This window comes from Microcaecilia unicolor, chromosome 7, assembly GCF_901765095.1.
Source record: "Microcaecilia unicolor chromosome 7, aMicUni1.1, whole genome shotgun sequence".
In the NCBI taxonomy this organism is placed as follows: Eukaryota; Metazoa; Chordata; class Amphibia; order Gymnophiona; family Siphonopidae; genus Microcaecilia; species Microcaecilia unicolor.
This window is the reverse complement of record NC_044037.1, coordinates 48,112,226-48,136,296: the sequence shown is the minus strand read 5'-3', so window position 1 is coordinate 48,136,296 and position 24,071 is coordinate 48,112,226. Positions and strand designations below refer to the sequence as shown.

General features: G+C 46.3%; 1 protein-coding gene and 1 pseudogene across 1 annotated transcript in view; both read left to right on the top strand.

Annotated features, from left to right (window-relative positions):
• DOCK11 (dedicator of cytokinesis 11) overlaps positions 1 to 24,071 on the top strand; it is a 292,220-nt gene that overhangs the window by 17,377 nt on the left and 250,772 nt on the right. Inside the window, 1 exon segment of the mRNA XM_030208788.1 lies at positions 21,021 to 21,068. Coding sequence (XP_030064648.1) covers positions 21,021 to 21,068 — 48 coding nt within the window.
• Positions 20,043 to 20,112, top strand: LOC115475238 (annotated as a pseudogene).

Sequence of the window (24,071 nt, the reverse complement as noted above, 5' to 3'; positions counted from 1 at the left end):
GTTATTATGGACAGCGTCTACTGCTCAATGTGTGGCACAGGCCAAAAAATCAAACAGAGTGTGTTAGGAATGATTAGGAAAGGGATAGAGAACAAAACAAAAAATATTATAATACCTCTGTATCACTCCATGGTGTGACCACACCCAGAGTACTGCGTACAATTCTGGTCGCCACATTGCAAAAAAGATATAGTGGAATTAGAAAAGGGTACAGAGAAGAGCGACCAAAATGATAAAGGGGATGGAACGACCTTCATATGAGGAAAGGCTAGGGAGGTTGTGGCTCTTTAGTTTGGAGAAAAGAGGGCTGAGGGGAGATATAACAGAGGTCTGGATAATCCTGAATGGAATGGAATGGGTTAAAAATGAATTGATTGTTTACGCTTTCAGAAAGTACAAAGACTAGGGGACACACCATGAAATTACTAAGTGGTACATTTAAAACAAATAGGCAGAAATATTTTTCACTCAGGAAGATGTGGTAAAAGCAGTTAGCACAACTGAGGTTCAATAAGATTTGGACAAATTCCAGAAGGAAAAGTCTACAAACCTAGATTTGGACAAATTCCAGAAGGAAAAGTCTACAAACCTGTATTAAGATAGTCTTATGGAAAGCCGCTGCTTACCTCTGGGCATAAGAATTATGGAATCTTTCTACTTTTTGGGATCCTGCCAGGTATTTGTGAACTGGATGTGCCACTGTTGAAAACAGGATACTGGGCTAGATGGACCTTTGATTTTTGCCATGACTTTTTTGGCAATACTTCTGAAATTATTAGTGTAATTTGAAAGCTGGAATGTCTGAGAAAGTACAGAAAAGTTGCCTTGGTTTTGCCCTAGTGTACATAACTTCTGACCTTTCATTTTCAGAAATCTGTTTATCAGGCCTATTTATTAAAAAAAATTGATATCCCACACTATCTGCGATTCTAGACAGTTTACAAAAACCTTAATAATTAAAATTCAAAAACTATAATATACAAGTAGCATCATAAAATAATTGACAATAAGCTTCTACCCTGAAATAGAGCCTAAGAATATCCAAAAGCTTTTGTAGTTGTCCTAAGCTGGATGGGGTGCAATAGATGGCACTGTAGGTAGAATAGGTTTATTAGCAAGATGTGTTGCGATTACCCAGTGCTTCTCTGCAATCGTGGAAATGGTTTAGCATATTAGGGGATACCCTGTAGATATACCCCATATTGTCATCCTCAGCACTCAAGAAAAAGATCTGGGTGTCGTTGTAGATAATACGCTGAAATCTTCTGCTCAGTTTGCGGCGTCGGACAAAAAAAGCAAACAGGATGCTAGGAATTATTAGGAAAGAGATGGTGAATATGACTGAAAATACTGTAATGCCTCTGTATCGCTCCATGGTGCGACCACACCTTGAGTATTTAATTCAGTTCTGGTCGCCATATCTCAAAAAAGATAGCGGAATTAGAAAAAGTTCAAAGAAGAGAGACAAGAATAATAAAGGGGATGGAACTCCTCTCGTATGAGGAAAGGCTAAAGAGGTTAGGGCTCTTCAGCTTGGAAAAGAGGTGGATGAGGGGAGATATGATTGAAGTCTACAAAATCCTGAGTGGTGTAAAACGAGTAGAAGTAAATCGCTTTTTTACTCATTCCAAAAGTACAAAGACTAGGGAACACTCAAGGAAGTTAAATACTTTAAAAACAAATAGGACAAAATATTTTTTTTTCATGCCACAAATAGTTAAGCTCTGGAACTCTTTGCTGGAGGATGTGGTAACAGCGGTTAGTGCTTCTGGGTTTAAAAAAAAGGTTTGGACAAGTTCCCGGAGGAAAAATCCATAGTCTGCTATTGAGACAGACATGGGGAAGCAACTGCTTGCCCTGGGATTGGTTGCCATGACTTGGGTTTCTGCCAGGGACTTGTGCCCTGGCTTGGCCACTGTTGGAAACAGGATCCTGGGCTACATGGACCATTGGTTTGACCCAGCATGACTATTCTTATGTACCATATATAGGATGATGGAGGAGTAGCCTAGTGGTTAGTGCAGTGGACTTTGATCCTGGGGAACTGAGTTCAATTCCCACCGCAGCTCCTTGTGACTCTGGGCAAGTCACTTAACCCTCCATTGCCCCTGGTACAAAATAAGTACCTGAATATATGTAAACCGCTTTGAATGTAGTTGCAAAAACCTCAGAAAGGCAGTATATCAAGTCCCATTTCCTTTATGATAGGCAAGATATAGTGCCAATTATGTAAGAGTTTTCATTGTAAGTTTCTTTTTAAATTTGCTTTTGTTGTTTAATAGCACAGCATATGGGTTCAATATAGAAAAAACATATTTTATGTGAATGTTTAAAATGTAAGCAGAGTGTTTTCCGGTTGTGTAGTTATATGAGGACGTGGTTACTGGTGACCATAGGTGGCAACTTGCGTTCCAGAAGTACAGAGCATCTTCTTGTTTGTGGCTTTGATTTGTTACGCTGCTTCTGTTTTTGCTATGCAGGATCAGTTTAGCTTTCGTTATTTCATGTTTCACAGGTCTTTTATTTCAAAAAATAATAGCAAGAAATATTGTTCGTTGAACTCGTTTGGTGCCTGTTAGATTGAACTCGTATTAGGCTTAGGTAGTGGTTGGTGTGTGTTAGAGTTAAATCCTAATTACTGTTTTCAGTCAAATTCTCTTTTATGATTAGCACCAGCATCATGTGAGCCAAAAATAACTTGTGCAGTGTATTATTTGAGTCCCTTTTTTTAAAAGGGTTTTTGCTGTTCACACAGGCTGTTCTCTTTGTAGAAGATGCCGGGTCCTCCTTAGGGCGGAAGGGAATCCAGTAGTATTTAGGCAACTATACAGTACTCGGCACCTCCATAATTGCTCCACCCCCCCCCCCCCCCCCCCGAAATGTAATCCTTCCTCCCACTGACTGAAGTTGTAAGAGAGCAGAACTGGTATCTGCTGGTGCCTCTTTAGCTACCAGCATGACAGGGGGAAAGCACTGGAGATAGGAAAGATTGAGAGAGGGGCATCACTGGTGCATTTTGCCCCTCTATCTCTCCAACCCCAACTGGTTCTAATCTCTCCCTCCCCTACTGGTGTTCTTCTCAAATTAAGATTAAGGAAGCTTTATTGACATGTCAAAATTTGCACATGTGCTGCCAATGTAAAATAAAAAAACAAAGAACCGTAATAGTTCTAATAATAGTAATTAAAGTTACAGAGTTATGGCTGATTATGGGGTTCTGGTACTGTCCTTGGTCACAATATACAGGTCTGGTGCTCCAACTTTATCAGCCAGTACCCTACAAAGAAAAACCCTCTCCCTCACACTCTGTCCAGCCCTTCCCTCTTAGGCAGCTTGTTAAGGTCAGGAGAGGAGGGGATGAGACTGGCACAGACAGAATAGAACAAAGAATAATTTACTCTGCTTTCTAAACTCGCCCCTTCCCTCCTGTCATTTTGCAGGGGTTGATGCAGAAATAATGTGGGGTGGGGGAGGTTTTTTCCCCCCCGTTACATTTGTACCCCACGCTTTCCCACTCATGGCAGGCTCAATGCGGCTTACATATTGTACACAGGTACTTATTTGTACCTGGGGCAATGGAGGGTTAAGTGACTTGCCCAGAGTCACAAGGAGCTGCCTGTGCCTGAAGTGGGAATCGAATTCAGTTCCCCAGGACCAAAGTCCACCACCCTAACCACTAGGTCACTCCTCCAGTACTAAGCACTATCATCTGTTAGCAGAAAAATGTCCTGGCTAATTATATTAAAAAGAATGCAAAAAAATTGCATAGCTACCTGAAAAAAACCCCATACTGATATCACAGATTACACTGCATACAGTTGTTCAATAAAGGACTTTTGTGTGTGTTTCTAGAACAAATGGTCATAATCCACCAGACACACTTTTGAGACAGCAAAAAAGCACACTTTATTACCACAAATTGGTTCATTCTTCAGTATCTGTACTGTAAGACTACATTTTCCTTCAGTATGTGCATGAAACATTATTAGCAGCTTTATCATGGACCTAAGATATCACACAATAGAGGTTTGTTTGTTTTTTTTAATTTAGGGGTCAATATTCAAAGTGATTTAACTGGCCAGAAATGGCTCCTGGCCAGTTAAATCGCTTGTTCAGAGCTATCTGCTAATATTCAGCAGACTTAACCAGCTGAATATCGTCACAGATCACTAAACTCAAAGCCAGCTAGTTTGTGGATGGTCCATGGGTGGAGTTGGCACTTTTGTGGTTAAGAGCCAATATTCAGCACATAACTGCCTAAGCATAGTGATTAAATCAGACCACATAAAAGCCAGTCCTATCTTGATGTGGTATTGCTTATGCAGTTAGGGCCAGATTCTATATATGGCGCCTAAAAAATCCACGCGGAAAACATTTTCGCCAAAGCGTATTCTGTAAGCAGCGCCTAGATTTAGGCACGGTATATAGAATACGTTTAGTTGATTTCTTGGCACCTAAAACTACACGCCTCCTTTTACACCAGCAAAAACGTGACGTAAATCCCAGCGTGTAGATTTAGCCGCACAGAGCCGTATTCTATAACAATGCGCGCAAATTTTGGAATGCCCACAAAACTCCCATTTCCCTGCCAATAACCATGCCCCTTTTGCCTCTGCGCTTTAAAGTTTAGGTGCAATGCATTACAGAATACACTTAGCAAGTTGTGCGTGTAAATTCTAATTATTGCCAGTGCTCATTATTGCTTGTTAAGTGCTGTTAACAACACTGATTGGCTTCTTAAGCCAATTAAGTTATGCACGTTGTTATATAATACGCTTGGATTTCAACATGGAATGCTAGGTGAGATATATAGAATCCGGAACTTAATGCTGAATGTCGCACTTAACTGCTTAAGAGATATCCAGCTGCATAAACCCAGATATTCAGTTCCGGTGCCTAGACATGGCCCAGTATTGAATATCTGGGAATGACACTGGTGGTGGCTAAAAAAACGCTCACTGTCACCAGCTGAAAATCAACCCCTTAATTTTTAATTTTTTTTAAAGCTTCTACTTAACTCCTGTGAATTCTAGGCCTCTTTTTCTTTCTTTTCTCTTGCATTAGCCGTGTGTAATACATCTTCAGAAAAGCAAATGGAGAGCACTCAGTCGTGGCTTGTACTGCCAGGGCTTTTAAGTATTGCCTGACGGACTTGGAAGAAAACAACTTTTGCACTGTGCCTTGAGTAGATGCAGTTCTAATGCACAGCACCAGTGGCACTGCTCGTGCAAAGGCAACAGAAGCAGATTTCTAAACAGTGATTTTGTGTTTGTAAAGTAAGTGCAGTAGCAGTAAAAACCAGGGGCATAGCGAGTCTTCCAATTTTGGGAGTGCCCAGGGGTGGACTGCGGAGGGGGGGCAACACATTCTGCCAGCCAAATAAATACAGTGCCTCTGGTCCCCTCCTTCTCGGGTGCTTCCTTCCTGCAGACGTTAATGGTGTGCTTTCAGCCGCCAGCACCGGTACTTCTCGTGACACGAGTGTCAACCGCTGAAGGCATGTTGCCAACATCTGCAGGAAGGACACAGTCACAAAGGAAGGGAGTGGAAGTACTGTATTTATTTGGCTGGTTGGGGTTTCAGCATCCCTGCCAGCAAAGGTAAAGGGGTGCTGCAGTTTCGGAGGAGGCCCGAGCCCAAAGTGGGGGAGCCAAGGCCCCCAAGCCCCCCCTGTGGCTATGCCACTGGTGAAAACAGAAATAAGCCACTTGTTATCCAGTTAGCACGTAATCAGAGCGCACTAGCTGGATAACGCAGGAACATCCATTCCCCACTCATGTCATCCCCTCTGAGAATAAATTTCACAAAAATCATTAACACAGGGTTTAGCGCACAGAAACAGGGAAAATACCACAAACTACTTCAAGTTGTCTCTTCTTCTGTGGTTGCTCCTTCAGTCTTTTTGTCTTTGTCTTTAGCTTTGTCATCGTTCACATTGTATCCGTTCTTCTTCTTGCTTAGTTTGCCTCCCATGGTTGGAGTTCTTGCACTTGCCCCTTTGCCCGCTCTTCCTTGTGGCACAATCCTGCTTCCCTAATGCCTGCATGGGTTACTGTCTCGTTTGTCCGCACTGGAGTGAGTGACTAGCGCCTCCTGGAGCTCTACTGCTGCTGCTTTGCATCGTCTCTTCTTCTGTGGTTGCTCCTTCAGTCTTCTTGTGTTTGTCTTTAGCTTTCTCATCATTCACATTGAATCCCTTCTTCTTCTTGCTTAGTTTGCCTCCCAGGTAGGCATTAGGGAAGCAGGATTGTGCCACAGGGAACAGCAGGCAAAGGGGCAAGTGCAAGAACTCCAACCATGACAAAGCTAAAGACAAAGACAAAAAGACTGAAGGAGCAACCACAGAAGAAGAGTCGACGCAAAGCAGCAGGAGCAACAAACTACTTCAAGGCAGTACCCTGTTTTTGCATGCTAAATGTGGATCAAGGGGCTTAACACCCTGTAGCAAAAGGACTCCTAAGTTAGTCTGATCACAAAACATTTTATCCTGTTTAACAAAATAAGCCTTCAAAAATCTGTTGTTATTTTTTAAATTCAGAAAAATCACAAGTAAAGTAGCTCTAGAATTAATACTATCAGAGGAAGACTCATTTGTTCAATCTCATCAAATCCACCCTTAGGCTGTGTATCTTGAACTTTTGCATTAGACACTTGAATAGCATTTAGGGATAGGTATTTCTGAAGGAAATTGCAAAATCTCCAAATAATATTTTGTAAACAATTCAGTTGCAGAAAGTAATCTAAACTTAAGGATCTTTGGCGAAGAAAGGGATGCCAAAGTGCTCAAGGTCTTCAGCCATTGGAAGAAAACGGGCTTGATGGGGTTCGATGCCCTACTGCAGCCCTGGCCAGTGACACATCTACTGTATGTATTCCCTCCTTAGCACATGGTAGGCCACGTGTTGAACAGGATTGCATTGCACATGGCTCGAATAATTCTTGAAGCCCTGGATTGGCCATGGAGGCCATGGTATGCGGACCTGATTTGACTGCTGGATGTGGGTCCTTTCCAGGGCCGCCGGGGGGGGGGGGGCAGGGAGAACAAAATTCCCTGGGCCTGGGCCTCCAAGGGGGGCCCGGCGCCAGGGTCAGGCCACTGGCGCTGCAGTCCCCGGTCTCACTTGCCTGCCCTCGGCTCCGTCCGCCACCGGGCTCCCTGCATTAAAATCAGCAGCGCCTCAGCTCCGTTTGGAAAGGCAGATCGCCTCCCTTCGGGCCCTCCCTGTGTCCTGCCCTCGCGGAAACTGGAAATTACATCAGACGAGGGTGGGACATAGTGAGGGAAGGCCTGAAGGGAGGCGATCTGCCTTTCCAAACGGAGCTGAGGCACTGCCGATTTTAATGCAAGGGGCCCGGTGGCGGATGGAGCCGAGAGCAGGTAGGTGAGACTGGGGACTGCAGCGGGGGGGGGGGGGGGGGGGGGGGGGGGGGGGAGGGGGCAGTGGCGGCGGGGGGCCTCGGGCCCGGCTTAGTCTTTCGACGGTCCTGGTCCTTTCTGACTTCTGCAGGTACACTGAAGCAAGGTCCACTGCTCATGGAGGATCCATGCCCCTTTGGGCTTACAGCTTGTCCATTGAAAGAGCTCGGTTAAGACAAAAAGGTTAGTCTGATTTGGTCATTGCTAGCTTGCTTCAGGCTTGGAAAGGCTCTACATCCCTTCTCTGCTCAGATTGCGCACATCCTACTGTGATGTCCTAAGGCAGTGTACAATTGCCCCAATTCCTGCTTCCACCCCCCAAGGAAAGACCTGGGTAACCTCCTTTCTTTCTAGTGTAGATAGTCCCTGGTGAACCCCCTGTTTGGAGAGATGGATTCCTGGGGGCTACAGAACAAATTTTTAAATATTTATTGGGGTCCCGAGGGCATAGGGGTGAGACAATTCTCCAGGGCCCTACACCTCTACTACTGTGGTGCTTTTCAGGCACCTGTGCTAGACAGGGAAATATAACAGGCACACAAATGCAGTCAAGCCCGCTGTTCCCAAGCTCTCTACTCCTCAGTGAAGGGATAGTTAAGAAATGAGTCCACAGCATGGTTTCCAGTATCATCTCTATGCTGATGACACCCAACTGTATCTCTCCACACCAGACATCACCGCGGAGACCCAGGCAAAGGTATTGGCCTGCTTATCCGACATTGCTGCCTGGATGTCCAACCGCCACCTGAAACTGAACATGTCCAAGACCGAGCTTATCGTCTTTCCACCAAAACCCACTTCTCCTCTTCCTCCACTTTCTATCTCAGTTGATAACACCCTCATCCTCCCCGTCTCATCTGCCCGCAACCTCGGAGTCATCTTTGACTCCTCTCTCTCCTTCTCTGCGCATATCCAGCAGATAGCCAAGACCTGTCGCTTCTTCCTCTTTAACATCAGCAAAATTCGCCCTTTCCTCTCTGAACACACCACCCGAACTCTCGTCCACGCTCTCATTACCTCTCGCCTGGACTACTGCAACTTACTCCTCACCGGCCTCCCACTTAGCCATCTATCCCCCCTTCAATCTGTTCAGAACTCTGCTGCACGTCTCATATTCCGCCAGAACCGATATACTCATATCACCCCTCTCCTCAGGTCACTTCACTGGCTTCCGATCAGATACCGCATTCAATTCAAGCTTCTCCTTCTTACCTACAAATGCACTCAGTCTGCTGCCCCTCACTATCTTTCTACCCTCGTCTCCCCTTACGTTCCCGCCGTAAATCCCTCCTCTCAGTACCCTTCTCCACCACCGCCAACTCCAGGCTCCGCTCATTCTGCCTCGCCTCACCCTATGCTTGGAACAACCTTCCTGAGCTCTTACGCCAAGCCCCCTCCCTGCCTGTCTTCAAGTCTTTGCTTAAAGCCCACCTCTTCAATGCTGCGTTTGGCACCTAACCCTTACCGTTCAGTGAATCCAGACTGCCCCAATTTGACTGCTCCTATCGGACCGACCGTTCACTTGTCTATTAGATTGTAAGCTCTTTGAGCAGGGACTGTCTCTGTTTGTTAAATTGTACAGCGCTGCGTAACCCTAGTAGCGCTCTAAAAATGTTAAGTAGTAGTAGTAGTAGTAGTAGTATGTATAACTGAAATGCAAGCTTTACTATGGAAATTTGGAGGAATAACTTGGTACAGTATCTCCATGCCACCTACTGAGAACTAGAGAGTTGCCTGGGGACAGAAATGTCACCCATCCCCGCCCATCACCACTGAAATCTAAGCCATACCCATCCATACTTGCTAAGATCCATTCCATCCCCACAATTAATCTGCTCCATCCCCAACTGTACCCGCAGGAGTTGATGCTGTTATTGCTCACAATCCTGTGTGAGCAACTTCTCCAACAATGACCATCCCTCTGCTTGGGAGACCCTGTTCACTCTGGCATTGACTCCTATTAATTCCTGTCTTTTCCTTATCGATTTACCTCTGCGGTTCTAAGGGTACCATAATTAATAGGATCTGAAGCTCTCTTCAGTGGTCAGAGTTCATTCTACTTCTTGGGAGGCAGGAATCAGGGATCCAAAAAACCCCACATCTCCTGGCAATTTACCTCCTTTTTTTCTGTTATCCTGAGATCTGAGTGATTTCTCAGAAACCAACCGTACAAGGCTTTGGTCTGCTGGATACGAACATTGCACTTGCTACCAGATAGCTGAAAGAAAAAGGATTTTTTTTCCATCCAAAACTGTGGCCTTAAATAACCTAAGGAACTCACGTAACTCCTTCCTTGGACACATCCTTATTAGGAAGCAAGCTAGAAGAATCCTAGGTGTTTATTCCTCCACTGCTGCTTCCAGGGCCTAAAAGGAGAATCTTCATTATTTGCTGCAGGGCTGTTAGTGACAGCTGGGTCGGTCACACTAGATAAACAGTAGTGTATATAGCAGCAATTTCCAGGATCGGGCCAAAATTTTAGGAAGAGTCGTGGCTTCCTGGCAATCTCTTCTGGTTTTCTAGCCTGGAAGTCTGCTTAGCTCATTATGTATTAACCTGCAGTACAGTATTGGCACCGACACATTTATTGAAAGTGATGCAAATTCTTCAGGGTGCCAAGTTATGTTAAGAACAATACAAAATATTTTGTAATCTTTTTTTTTTTCCTGTCTTGTGCAACTGCATCAGCTCCTTTGGCTAATTCACAAGATACATTTCAACATCTAATGTATGTAAACAAGTTCAAATGTATGTTGCATGCATTCAGTATTTTTCACATTCAAGAGCTGATTTACTAAAGAGGCGTATTTTCAAAGCACTTAGATTTACAAAGATACGTGAGTAACCTATGGAACTTTGTAAGTCTATGGGACCCTTTTACAGAGTGGCGGTAAGCCCAACGTGGGCTTACCGCTTTCTCTTCCAGGACTACCGTCGGCCCAATGTGGCCATGGGAGTAGTCCCGCTCCAAGCCCGCAGCATTTCTGGGGGGGGGGGGGGGGAGAAAACCCTCGGAAATGACTTGTGCGCCGGTAACCTGGCGGTTAGCGGGCATCACTGCACGCTGCCCGTTTACCACTGGTTGGCGCATGAGCCATTATTGCCACTTCAGTGGGTGGCGGTAAGGGCTCCCTGTTGCATGGCCATGCGGTACGAGTTCTCTTACCGCATGGCCGTGTGTGCCTGGGGTCTTTTTACCCGCTGCAGTAAAAAGGGCCCAGGCGCACGGGAAAAGCGGCCCCCGCCACTAGCGCATGGCCCTTTTTCCTGCAGCTTAGTAAAAGGATCTTCCCTGCGCTCTTTCTCATAGGTAGTGTGTTAATACCTTGAGTTAACTGCCCATGCTAATGACATGTAACTGAACTTTGTACAGTGGCATTTCAGTGGGAAGAGGGGCAGAGTGGCAAGTGTCCTATAAAATATAGTTAAAATAGGGGGTCTTTTACAAAGGTGTGCTAGCAGTTTTATGTGCTAATGATTATCGTGCACTAAACACTAGAGACACCCATAGGAATATATGGGCGTCTCTAAATAGCGTGTGCTTATTTTTAGTACGCACTGAAACCGCTAGCGCGCCTTTTTAAAAGGACCCCCATGCTGCTTAACCGCAATGATGGAGCCTAATGTTACTGGCATCTTGGTTATGTATGTTTCATTTGTTATCCGCCAATGATTTTTAGATCGTGCGGGCAATAAATAGCGTAAATAAATAACACCCCAACTTCCCTCCTACATAGTCCAGCAAAGAGCGGGAAAGAAGCCCTGATGATCCAGTGCTTATGACCCACTCCTTCTGCTGCCACTGGTTTGTATTTTGTGTGTTAGAAATGTCAGGCAGCTCTTTGATCTATGCATGGTTTAAATGATTGATTGAACAACTGGGGAAAAAGAGGACTCCTTGCAGCAGAGGAGCAAGTAAGTTACATCTGCAGCACCACTCTTCAGCTCTCTGTGCTGGAATGGGGGAGGGGGCTGAGAAAGGCCCCAGCCGGGCTGGTGTTAGAAATTCAGGGGCCCAGGACAGAAACCAGGGAGGGACCCCTAAAGCTGGGCCATGTCCAGGCTCTGGCATTGAATATCCAGGCATGTGCGGTCACCGGGAAATTAACTGGCCATTGGCTGATATTCAGACCGGTGCCCGGTTAGCTCAGCAGATAAAGTTAAGACGGCTTTTTGCCACTAAGCAGTTAAGTTTTGGCTCCACCCCTGGACCACCCTAGCACTGAGCAGACACTGCCTGGGGGGGATGGGGTCACAGGCAATATTGAGCAGCACTAATTGCTTAAGTCAGGGGCATAGCCAGACCTCAACGGGAGGTGGGGCAAAAGCCCAAGGTGGGGGGCACGTTTTGGCCTGCCTCTCCGCTACCGCCCTTCCGCCGCCACTTCTGCCCCCCCTCGCTGCCTTTTCTGCCTCCCCGCCACTCCCCCCACCACCACTGCTGGAAGGTACCTTGGCTGGTGGGGGTCCCCAACCCCCGCCAGCTAAAGCATTTGTCCCGCGCTGGTATCACATTGCCTGGCGCTCTGCATGATCAGTTTCATTAAAATGTGCATGCACGGTGCTGAAAAACAGGACAGGGCGCCAGGCAATGTAAGACCAGGGTGAGACAAACGCCTTAGCTGGCAGGGGTTGGGGAACTCCGCCAGCCAAACCGGGGGGCCCAGAGCCAATTTGGGGAGGGGCAGGCCTCCGTGGCCCCCTGTAGCTATTCCACTGGCTTAAGTGCTGCTGGATATTGCTTCATGGCCAGCTAAGTGAGATCTTAGGGGACAGGAGCCTCTCCTGCTTAGTTAAACACTTTTGAATATCGGGCTGTTTATTTTCAATTTTAACTGATTGAAATATGTCAGTTTTAGGAATATGATTTTCTTATATCTCGACATTTTGCAAGTATTGGCAAAATTATATTTTTGTTTCAAAGGTTTATGCCTTTCTTAGGGCCTCTTTTATTAAACCACGCGGCAAATGGGCTGTGACACATTTGCCATGCCGGGAATCACCTACGCAGTTTAGTAAAAAAGGCCTTTAGTGCACTACCAGGGTTTTGCAGTTGGAACTATGCTAGGATGTCATCTTAATAGTGTGGACTCTTAGCTCTTTCCTTAATTTTCAACAGTTTGCTTCCGTTCTTTGCATCTTTGGCAGTAATTTTAGTCTATAGTTTTGTAATTTATGTTGAGTAGAGAGGTGTGGTAGCCATGTTAGTCCACTTTTAAAGGTAATCAATAGAAATAAAACAAAATTAAACATGGAAAAGAAAATAAGATGATACCTTTTTTATTGGACTTAACTTAATACATTTCTTGATTAGCTTTCGAAGGTTGCCCTTCTTCGTCAGATCGGAAATAAGCAAATGTTGGTAGATGACAGTATATATAAGTGAAACATCAAAGCATTTCAGTGGCAATCTAACAGGATGGGGGTGGATAGGTGAGAGACAGGGAGATATGCATGGAGACAGGAGGGTGACAAACAAAGCAGTACAATTTTATGGTTTATTAATGGGTTAGAAAACCCAGATCTTTAAGTCCTGTCTGGTGGGTGTCAAAATATTTAATCATTCTGACTTCAAAGGTCTTGCGTTCCTGTATTGTTTTAAAGTTACCTTTCAGGATTCTTACTATGAAATCACTGGTACAGTGTTCTGGCTTTGTAAAGTGCCGCCCCACAGGTGTGACATCCTGGCTGGCACTGGCATTTTTCATATGATGTCTATGTAAGTTAAATCTTGTCTTTAGCATCTGGCTTGTTTCTCCAATATAGCACCCTTCGTCACATTTTTTACACTGAATGATGTATACCAAATTGGAAGATGAGCATGTAAAGGATTCCTTTATGTTGAATATTTTTCCTTTGTGAATGACTGTGGGATCCTGTGAAATGTTTTGGTATAGTTTGCAGCTGGATATATTGCAAGGATGTTTGCCATTCTCTTCTTTTTGAGTCTGTGTTGGGAGCTTACTTCTAATTAGCTTGTGTTTTAAGTTGGGTGGCTGTTGGAAGGCCAGTACTGGTGGGGATGGGAATATCTCTTACAGTAATTCATCCTCCTGGAGTAGAGGCTGCAGATCTTTTATGTTTCAACTACATGAGTTCTGCATGGCCTTTCCAGCTAGAAGACACTTGTCTGATAATAGGTTGCGTGTTGTGTTACATCATCTTCATGGCAAAAGCCCCAGAATACAGTGAAGTATATTGATATGAAGTTGGCTCTGCTAAAATAATACAAATAAAACTTGGCTTCGTACAATTTAAAGCAAATGTTTAGCATTATCTCTGCTGTCATCTCAAAAACTAATAAACATTTGTGTTGAAACATTTGCAGCCTAAATCTGATAGATATTAATACAGTGCAATCCGCTTAAGTGCAAGGGTCTGGGACCAAAGAAATACATGCAGTTAACCGGAGCGTGCACTTAACCATTGTGACCCAAAGAAGCTTGACATCTGATAAACATATGTACAGTACTGTTTATTATACGTACAGTATACAGTCTCCGTTAACTGACGTTATACAGTCTCCATTAACTTATGTTAAGCTTACTTGAAGTAATCAGTCATAGTCCTCTGTACACTATTGTTTCTGTGAGTTCCATAGACTACGTCTGCCAGATGGTAAAAACTGTCATAGCACTGACATCCAGTGGCCTCCAGATAGGCCCGCACGGTGTTGAGACTCTCCAGCGCTCTTGAAAAAGTGACAAGAGGAGGTTGTTGAATTTCATCAGCATGTGCCTCGCTGCTCATTTCATCATCTGTTTCATCATCAGCCGTTGCCTGCGTATAGGCGCATATCTCAACATCAGTGCTGTCGTCAGCTGTTTGTAGATCGTAATCAACAGCTACGTAGTGATGAAACTCCTCTGCAGTAACACCAGCTGGGATGCCAATAGCCTGTTCATCTGACACGTTTGCAACAGCTGCATCTGTTTCGTCCCTCTCTACATCCTTAACAAAGCTTGCCCGCTTGTAGCAGTTCACAATGGTTGCCTGTGTAATGTGATTCCAGGCTTCTTTCTGCATATGTAGGGAATCCAACAGTGATAGATTACGAGCCAGTTCAACAGCACATTTATCCTTGCCAGTCTGGTCATCCATAACGCTCATCAGACAACATAGCACAAGAGCCCGATAATGTTTTTTGAAATTGGCTATTATGTCCTGATCCATAGGTTGGATCAGAGAGGTAGTGTTTGGTGGCAGGAAGACCACCTTGACGTTAGACAGCCTGACATCATTCCTGTGTGCAGCAAAATTATCACAAAGCAACAAAATCTGACACTTTTGTGCCAGCATTCTAGTGTCTAAGTTCTTTAGCCACTGCTTCCAAATTTCCCCAGTCATCCATGAATTTGCGTTAGCCTCGTATGACACAGGGCGTCGCTTAACATTCTTGAAGCAACGGGGCTGTTTGCTCTTTCCAATGACGAGTGGTTCCAACTTCTCACTCCCATCCATATTGCAGCAAAGGAGGATCGTCAGTTGGTCCTTCGATGTTTTACCTCCAGTAGTTTCGGCATGTTTGAATGCAAGTGTTCCATCAGGAATCGCTCGCCTGTAGAGACCATTTTCGTCAGCACTGAAAATGTCACAAGGTGCAAATTCGATGGTAGGAAGAACTGAAACAACACAATTTTCAGCACCAAAGTCATCAGCGTCTTGTTTCTCACCATGCTGTTTCTTGAATTTTATGTTGTTCCTCTCCTTCCATCTTTCCAACCATCCAACAGTGGCTTTGAAATCAGTTAGTCCAAGACTTTCAGCTAGCTGATTAGCTTTCTCCATAAGCAGTGGACCACTGACAGGAAACTGTCTGCTCCTGACTTGAGAAAACCACCGAAGAAGAGCATCTTCTTCATACTCAGCTTTCCCTGCCCGTTTACGTTTCCTGTGTGAATTTGTATTGTTTTGCCAGTCTTCCAGAAGCTGATCTTTCTGCTTCAAGACACGTGAAATTTGACTGGGATTGACACCATATTCTTTAGCAATAGATGCTTGACATTCTTTGTTTTCTAATTTTTTAAGAACTTCTATTCGTTCAGCCAGTGTTAAAGTCTTACAGTTGCACAATGACAATGACGACTCCACTGTACACTCTTAACAACTTTCTTTCGCTTATTCTGCCTTTGGCAGTTAACCAATGAGTTTTCAAATTTATTGCCCCTTTGTCACGTGCCAATCGGCTTCCATATTCCGTGTGTGCGCTTATGCTTAGTTTTTCCTGCAGAGGAGCGGTCTTAAACCATGCATATGAGCGAATCTTGCACTTATCAGTGGTGTGCTAAACCGAAGTTTGTCCCCATAGAAATTGATGGCGCCAAAAACGGGACCGAAATCTATCATGCAGTAGAACAGAGCTTTCGCTTATCCGATGTTCACTTAAATGGAGTGTACTGTATTTTCTTTTAGTTTAAAATTGGGTCAGAAGATAGAAACATGTTAGAATTAATTGAAAAAAGCTAATCTTGAATCTTTTCTTTTTTGCATTGCTCAAGTAGGATCACTCAATAAAAATATTTTCTAAGTTTCAGTATAAAAATCAGAAACAGACAAGCTAACATGAAAGCTAGTCAGATTTTGTAAGATATGCATGAGAGAAATTTGTGTGCACTGTCTCCAGTGTATATAAATTATGCAAATTGCTCATACATATTCATAACCTGAAAACTGAAGGAGTTTATTTCATTGCTGCACAGTTGACTGCAGATGCATAATGTTTTTGCCCTCATCAGGATTACCATATAGAGGGGGCCTATTACCAGGTTCTGGTAAAAAGTAGACTTCATGCGCCCTTACACGGGTCTTTCCCAAGTGCTAAGATCATTTTTACTGCAGCAGTAAAATGGCTGATTTTCTATATTTATTTATTTATTAGAGTTTATTTAGCGCCTTTTTGAAGACATTCACTCAAGGCGGTGTACAGCATGAACAACTCAAACATAAGCTATAGATAATTACAGCAGTAAAAATATTCAAGCAACCATACAAAGTATAGCGTGGAGGGGCATAATTGAACGAAAACGTCTATCTCCATGGGTGTTTATCTCCGAGAACGGGTCCGTGAAGGGGCGGACCGAACCGTATTTTCGAAAAAAAATAGACGTCCATGTTTTATTCAACAATTTGTGAGCTGGGCGTTTTTGTTTTTCAGTGATAATGGAAAATGAAAGCGCCCAGCTCAAAAACGAATAAATCCAAGGCATTTGTTCGGGGGAGGGGCCAGGATTCGTAGTGCACTGGTCCCCCTCACATGCGAGGACACCAACCGGGCACCCTAGGGGGCACTTTTACAAAAACAAAACAAAAGGTAAAAGAGCTCCCAGGTGCATAGCACCCTTCCCTTGTGTGTTGAGCCCCCCAAATCCCCCTCAAAACCCACTGCCCACAAGTCTACACCATTATTATAGCCCTAAGGGGTGAAGGGGGGCACCTACATGTGGGTACAGTGGGTTTGGGGGGTTGGACGACTAATAAGCGTTAAGCAGCACAATTGTAACAGGTGGGGGGGATGGGCCTGGGTCCACCTGCCTGAAGTCCACTGCACCCCCTAACAACTGCTCCAGGGACCTGCATACTGCTGCCAGGGAGGTGGGTATGACATTTGAGGGTGAAAATAAAAAGTTGTGAAACATCATTTTTTGTGGTGGGAGGGGGTTAGTGACCACTGGGGGAGTCAGGGGAGGTCATCCCCGATTCCCTCTGGGGGTACTCTGGTCATTTAGGGCACTTTTTGGGGCCTTATTCGTGAAAAAACAGGGTCCAGGAAAAGTGCCCTAAATTCTAGCTACAAACGAATACTTTTTTTCCATTATCGGCGAAAGGCGCCCATCTCTGTTCGGGTGATAACCACGCCCCAGTCCCGCCTTCACCACACCTCCGACACGCCCCTGTCAACTTTGTACGCTTCCGCGATGGAGTGCAGTTGAAAACGTCCAAAATCGCCTTTCCATTATACCGATTTATTCGTTTTTGTGAGATAAACGTCTATCTCCCGATTTGGGTCGAAATCTAGGTGTTTTTCTCTTTCAATTATAAGGTGGATAGTATACTACAATACAATGTCAACAAAATACATAATAAAACATTTTCTTAGACAGCACAGGGTATGAGCAAAGATGGAACGTAAGATAGATAAGATAGAGTAACAGGAGTAAGAAAATGAGGGCTCCTTTTACTAAGCGGCGGTAAGCCCAACGTGGGCTTATTGCTCGCTGTACAGAAAGTTCTGCCGAGCTATGGCAGGAGCCCAGCAGTACTTCCCACCCCTAGTGCGCCATCATTTCCAGCGTTACAAAAATTTATTTATTTTTGTAGCACCAGAGTGTACCCTGCCATGCCCAGTTACTGCTGGGTTAATGCGGGAGCACTTACCGCCACTTCAGTGGGTGGTGGTAAGGGCTCCCTGAAATGGCCGCATGGCCATTTCCTGCAGGAAGGCAAGACTTCCCTTTTACCAGCTGCAGTAAAAGAGGGCCTTGGCACATGTGAGACAGAGAGAGAGAGAGAGAGAGAGAGAGACTAACGTTACTTTTTCCATTAAGGCTTGGTTGAAGAGCCAAGCTTTCACATGCTTCCTGAAGTACAGATAGTCTGTGTTAAGTAAAGTCTTTCAGAGAGATAGATTATAAATGTATCTGGGATATTGGATTAATTAGTAATGCCATTAATAATTAGTTACTGTAAGTATAATAATACTAGGTCTACATTGTAATAACTAATTAATTTATATTATTCTATTAATTCATTTGGGATACTTGCCCCTTTTGTAAAATTTATGTGGTTGATATTTATGGCCATTAGTTCATGACCATTAAATAAGTTAGCATGTGAGCCCTTACCGCAACGTATTTTGTAGGTAGTAAGGGCTTACGTTCTGTCATGCCCATTTTCTGCATCCAGATGTGCCCCTTCTCATAAAATTAAAAATATTGTGTAGGGTGCAGTTTGCATGTGCACATTGCAAATTTACCATGGGATGGCTGAGCATGCCTCCTTTTAGGTTGCAGTAAGCATAGCTTTGTAAAAGGACTCCAGAGAGAGTTAGTAAGTAACTGGAAGAAGATTGGATTTGATAAATGTGTGATCTTCTTTCAACCTCTTGCCCCAGCTATGTATCGGTGGAACTTATAAGTGAAACTGAAGGTTTCTGAGAATATGTTTGTCCTGAATTCAGAGTCTGACCATGTTTGCCTGGGAGATTACTGTTTTGTATTTAAGGAAGTGAGATTTGTGGCTCTGTAGGCCAGTGGCGTAGCCAGAAGTCAATTTTGGATGGGCCAACAGGTTGGATGGGTGGGCACTAGACAGTGGTGTGCTGGTAAAAGTTTAACAACAGGCTCTCTCCCCGGTCCACCTGTGCACCCCCACGTCGACCTGTGCACCTCCCCTCAAAATTGCAGAGCTGGCTATAGCCGAGGAGAGAGCCTGGGGGGGGGGGGCAATGCATTACTCTCCAGGAAAAAAAATTTAAATGATACCAGGTTCCAATTTAATTCATGTTTAATGTGGGATAAAATGCCATAAATGAGTAAATAAATATAAACTTTTAATGTTGAGCACCTGATTCTCAAAGTGGACATATTCTAAACACTATAATGAAAATAAAATGATTTTTTTCTACCTTTGTTGTCTGGTGACTGTTTTTCTGATCATACTGGCCCAGTGTCCAATTCTGCTGCTATCTGTCTTCTTAACTCCGTTTCCAGGGCTTCCTTTCCATTTATTTCTTTACTTTCCTCCTTTCTTCTTCATTTCTTGCTCAATATCCATAAGTAAAAGCTGGGTCCTCCGCAGACTTGACTGTCCAGTGGATCCAGCTTCTGCCTATTTCCATGTGCAGTTTTTCTCCTCTCTTCCTTTTCCCTCATCTCATCTCCTTCCTCACTCTTCCATCCCCTCCATCCATGTCCAGCATTTCTTCTCTCTCCCTTCCCTCTCTTCCATCCATGTCCAGCAACCCTCCTCTCCCTTGTTCTTCCCTCCATCCATGTCCAGCAACCCTCCTCTCCCCTGCCCTCCCCTTCATACACCCATGTCCAGCAACCTTCCTATCTCCTCTTTCCTCCCCTCCATCCACGCATGTCCAGCAACTCTCCTTTCCCCTCCAGCCATCCATACCTAGCAATTCTTTTCTCTCCCCTGCCCCCCTCTATCCATCCATACCCAGCAATTCTCTTCTCTCTCCCCTTGTCCCCTCCATCCATCCATCCCCAGCAATTCTTTTCCCTCCCCTGCCTCCTCCATTCATCCATACCCAGCAATTCTCCTCTCTGCCCTGCCCCTATCCAGCCATACCCAGCAATTCTGTTCTTGCCCCTGCCCCCTTCTATCCATCTATACCATACCCAGCAATTCTCTTTTCTTCCCTGTCCCCTCCCTCCAGCCATCAGCGATTTTCCTCTCGCCCCTCCCGCTCCCATCCATGTCCTGCGATTCCACCTGCCCGCCCGGAGCCCTCTTCTCCCCCCCAAAAAAATGTACAGTGCAGGCTGAGCTCCGTTCCCGCATCTGCCTCCCTCACTCTCACGGCAGCGCTTCCCAAACGCTGCCCACCGCCGCCACGATCGCAGGATCTACCTCCCTCCGTCTCAGCACTCAGCAGCAGCCGTAGCGAATCATACACGCTGCCTCCTTCTAACCCGGAAGCGTCTCCTCTGCCGCTTCCGGGTTAGAAGGAGGCAGCGTGTATGATTCGCTACCGCTGCTGCTGAGTGCTGAGACGGAGGGAGGTAAATCCTGTGATCGTGGCGGCGGTGGGCAGCGTTTGGGAAGCGCTGCCGTGAGAGAGAGGGAGGCAGATGCGGGATCGGAGCTCAGCCTGCTTCCGCTGCCTCCACTGCTGGGTGGGCCTGAACCAAAACTGGGTGGGCCTGGGCCCACCCAGGCCCACCCGTGGCTACGCCCCTGCTGTAGGCTCCCATTGATTCACATTGTCCCCTTTACCCACCTGAGCCCCAGTCAGCTGTCAGTTGTTTTCTGTACAGGTTGCAGGGGTGCATTGAATTTAGCAGGCTGTACTAAGCAGTTTTTCTAGAGATATAAAATAGAAAAATCCCTTAGGGGCTCATTTTCAAAGCACTTAGATTTACAAAGTTCCATATGGAATTTTGTAAGTCTAAGTGCTTTGAAAATACACCTCCATGTATCTCTGGTCCATTGGGTCACTGGTTTCTGTGGTGAAAAGACAGATTTAATTAACCTGTTGCCTTATACCAAACTTCTAAATATACTTTAAAGCTTTCTGAAAGAATGTAAAATATGACAATTGCAATTCAGCAGAAGTAAGCCAGGTGCAATCTATATCAGAATTAAAATGGGCAACTTCTAGAAAGTTGCCATAGAGAGGCCGGACGTATCAGTAGGAGAAGCGAATCCAATCTGATAGAGATGGAAAATGATAGTTTAATTTAACATGGCAGCCTGTTATTCCATTCGCAGAATACTTTAAAAACTGTAGAGAATATATTTAGAAACAAGTTTTAAAATTTGTTATTCAGTTAAAAAAAAGTGTCAGCATTTTTTTTTAGAACTGTTTTTTTTCAAACCAATCATAATGCATATTTGTGCTTTTCACTTTGTTCCTTAATAAAAATGGGGGCAGGATCCAAAGAAGGCGAGGTATTGCAAAAGTCAGGGAAAAGCCAGCTGGGTAAGTGCCGCTGTTATTCTTTTCCCATCTCCTTCTTCATTCTCAAGCTCTTACTTCTCCTCATCAGACATATGCATCTTTGTGAGTTACAGTATTTGCAAAAAAATACACCACAGAATATGACCTTCATTTTAATAGTCATCCTCAACAGCTAAGTGCCTGGATGTTTCATTCTAACCACTTGTGCATTTTCGTCACATGTTGCATGTGTGATCACTGTACATCTTCACGCTGCCAAGGCATGTTCATTTTAAACACTATTGCGCACAGCTGACATAGAGAACATCTTAATAGTTGCATGGGGAATGTATTTTAGTAGAAGTGTTGCTACATTTACCTGTCCCTTTCGGGATCTTTCACGTTCATCAAGATTCTCCGAGGACAAGCAGGCTGCTTGTTCTCACTGATGGGTGACGTCCACGGCAGCCCCTCCAATCGGAAACTTCACTAGCAAAGTCCTTTGCTAGTCCTCGCGCGCCCGCGCGCACCGCGCATGCGCGGCCGTCTTCCCGCCCGAAACCGGCTCGAGCCGGCCAGTCTTCTTTTGTCCGCACTCGGTACGGTCGTTTTTTCGCCGTGTCGAGCCCCGGAAAGTCGACCTCGCGCGTCCAAAGTTTTTTTGAGCGTGTTTTTTCTTCGGAAAAGCTTTCTTCTAGTGCGGGAAGTGCTCCGAAAAACCCTTCCCGGGTTTCGTGTCAATCCTCCCCGTACTTCCAGCTTTTTGCCCCGATAAGTTTTCTTTCGTCGTCGGGGTAGGCCTCTTTCGGCCTCGGTCGAGATTTTCTCCCTCTAACTTTTGGTGCTTAAATTTTCGCCATTTCGGCTTTTGATTTCGCCGGCGTGATTTTTCCGCCCATGACATCGAAGCCTTCCAGCGGCTTCAAGAAGTGCACCCAGTGCGCCCGGGTTATCTCGCTCACTGATCGACACTCGTCGTGTCTTCAGTGTCTGGGGGCTGAGCACCGCCCTCAGAACTGCAGTCTGTGTTCCCTGCTTCAAAGGCGGACTCAGGTAGCGAGACTAGCCCAGTGGAACGTGTTGTTCTCGGGCTCTTCGTCGGCATCGGCACCGGGATCTTCGAGTGCATCGACGTCGTCAGCGTCCAGACCATCTTCCTCGGCCGCCCTTGCATCGAGTGCATCGAGGCATCGCGCCTCTGCATCGGCGCCGAGACATCGGATAGCTGCATCGACGTCGGTGGTACCGGGACCTCGTCTCCTGATGTCGTCGGACGGTGGTGCATCGAGTGGAGTGCAGGTGAGGGCTGTCCATTCCCCTGCTGGTGGCGGTGAGCCCTCGGGTGGGTCTCCTCCTACCCTGAGGGCTCCTGCGGTACAGCCCCCCCGAGATCGACCCTCTTCGGTCTCGGCCCCGAGGAAGCGACGGATGGATTCTACGTCCTCCTCGTCGGTGCCGGGGAGCTCCGGTGACATGCTTCGGAAGAAATCGAAGAAGCATCGACACCGGTCTCCTCCCCGTGTCGGCACCGAGAGCTCTGGGTCGTCGAGAGATTCGGCACCCAGCAGGCATCGGCACCGAGAGGACCGCTCACCCTCTGTTCAAGAGGTGTCGATGCGCTCCACTCTGGACAGCCCGGAACAGGTTCTGACGTCGACGCCTGCATCGACCTCTCAGCCTTTTTCTGCAGCCACTCTGAACGAGAGCCTCCGGGCCGTTCTCCCAGAGATTCTGGGAGAGCTGTTGCGCCCTACCCCTCCGGTACCGGCGGTGCTTGCGCCTCCGGTACCGTCGAGCGTGGCGCCGGCTGGCCCATCGCCCAGGTTGAGGTCCCCGACGTCGGTACCGCGTGCGGTGCCGACCGCGGCCACCTCCCAGGAGGGCTCCCCGACTACGTCGGCGGAGGGAGCTTCGCCGATGCGGGCGAGGGAGTCTTCCTCTCGACGCCCCCGTCGTGGACGTGGTTCCAATGGGTCGAGCAGGGCGAGGTTGCAGACGCAGGTTCGGGAACTTGTGTCTGACACCGAGGGTGAGGCCTCGTGGGAGGAAGAGGAAGACCCCAGATATTTCTCTGACGAGGAGTCTGAGGGTCTTCCGTCTGATCCCACTCCCTCTCCTGAAAGGCAGCTTTCTCCTCCTGAGAGCCTGTCTTTCGCTTCCTTTGTCCGGGAGATGTCTACGGCCATCCCCTTCCCGGTGGTTGTGGAGGACGAGCCCAGGGCTGAAATGTTTGAGCTCCTGGACTATCCTTCTCCACCTAAGGAAGCGTCCACTGTTCCCTTGCACCATGTCCTAAAAAAGACATTGCTTGCGAACTGGACAAAACCCTTAACTAATCCCCACATTCCCAAGAAGATCGAGTCCCAGTACCGGATCCATGGGGACCCAGAGCTGATGCGCACTCAGTTGCCTCATGACTCTGGAGTTGTGGATTTGGCCCTAAAGAAGGCTAAGAGTTCTAGGGAACATGCTTCGGCGCCCCCGGGCAAGGACGCTAGAACCTTAGACTCCTTTGGGAGGAAGGCCTACCATTCCTCTATGCTCGTGTCCAAGATCCAGTCTTACCAGCTCTACACGAGCATCCACATGCGGAACAATGTGCGGCAGTTGGCGGGCTTGGTTGATGCTCTTCCCCCCGAGCAAGCCAAGCCTTTTCAGGAGGTGGTCAGGCAGCTGAAGGCGTGCAGAAAATTCCTGGCCAGAGGAGTTTATGACACTTTTGATGTTGCGTCCAGGGCCGCTGCTCAAGGTGTGGTGATGCGCAGGCTCTCATGGCTGCGTGCCGCCGACCTGGAGAATAGACTCCAGCAGCGGATTGCGGACTCGCCTTGCCGTGCGGACAATATTTTTGGCGAAAAAGTTGAACAGGTGGTAGAGTCTCTCCACCAGCGGGACACCGCATTCGACAAATTCGCCCGCCGGCAGCCTTCAGCCTCTACCTCTACAGGTAGACGATTTTTCGGGGGAAGGAAGACTGTTCCCTACTCTTCTGGCAAGCGTAGGTACAATCCTCCTTCCCGACAGCCTGCGGCCCAGGCTAAGCCC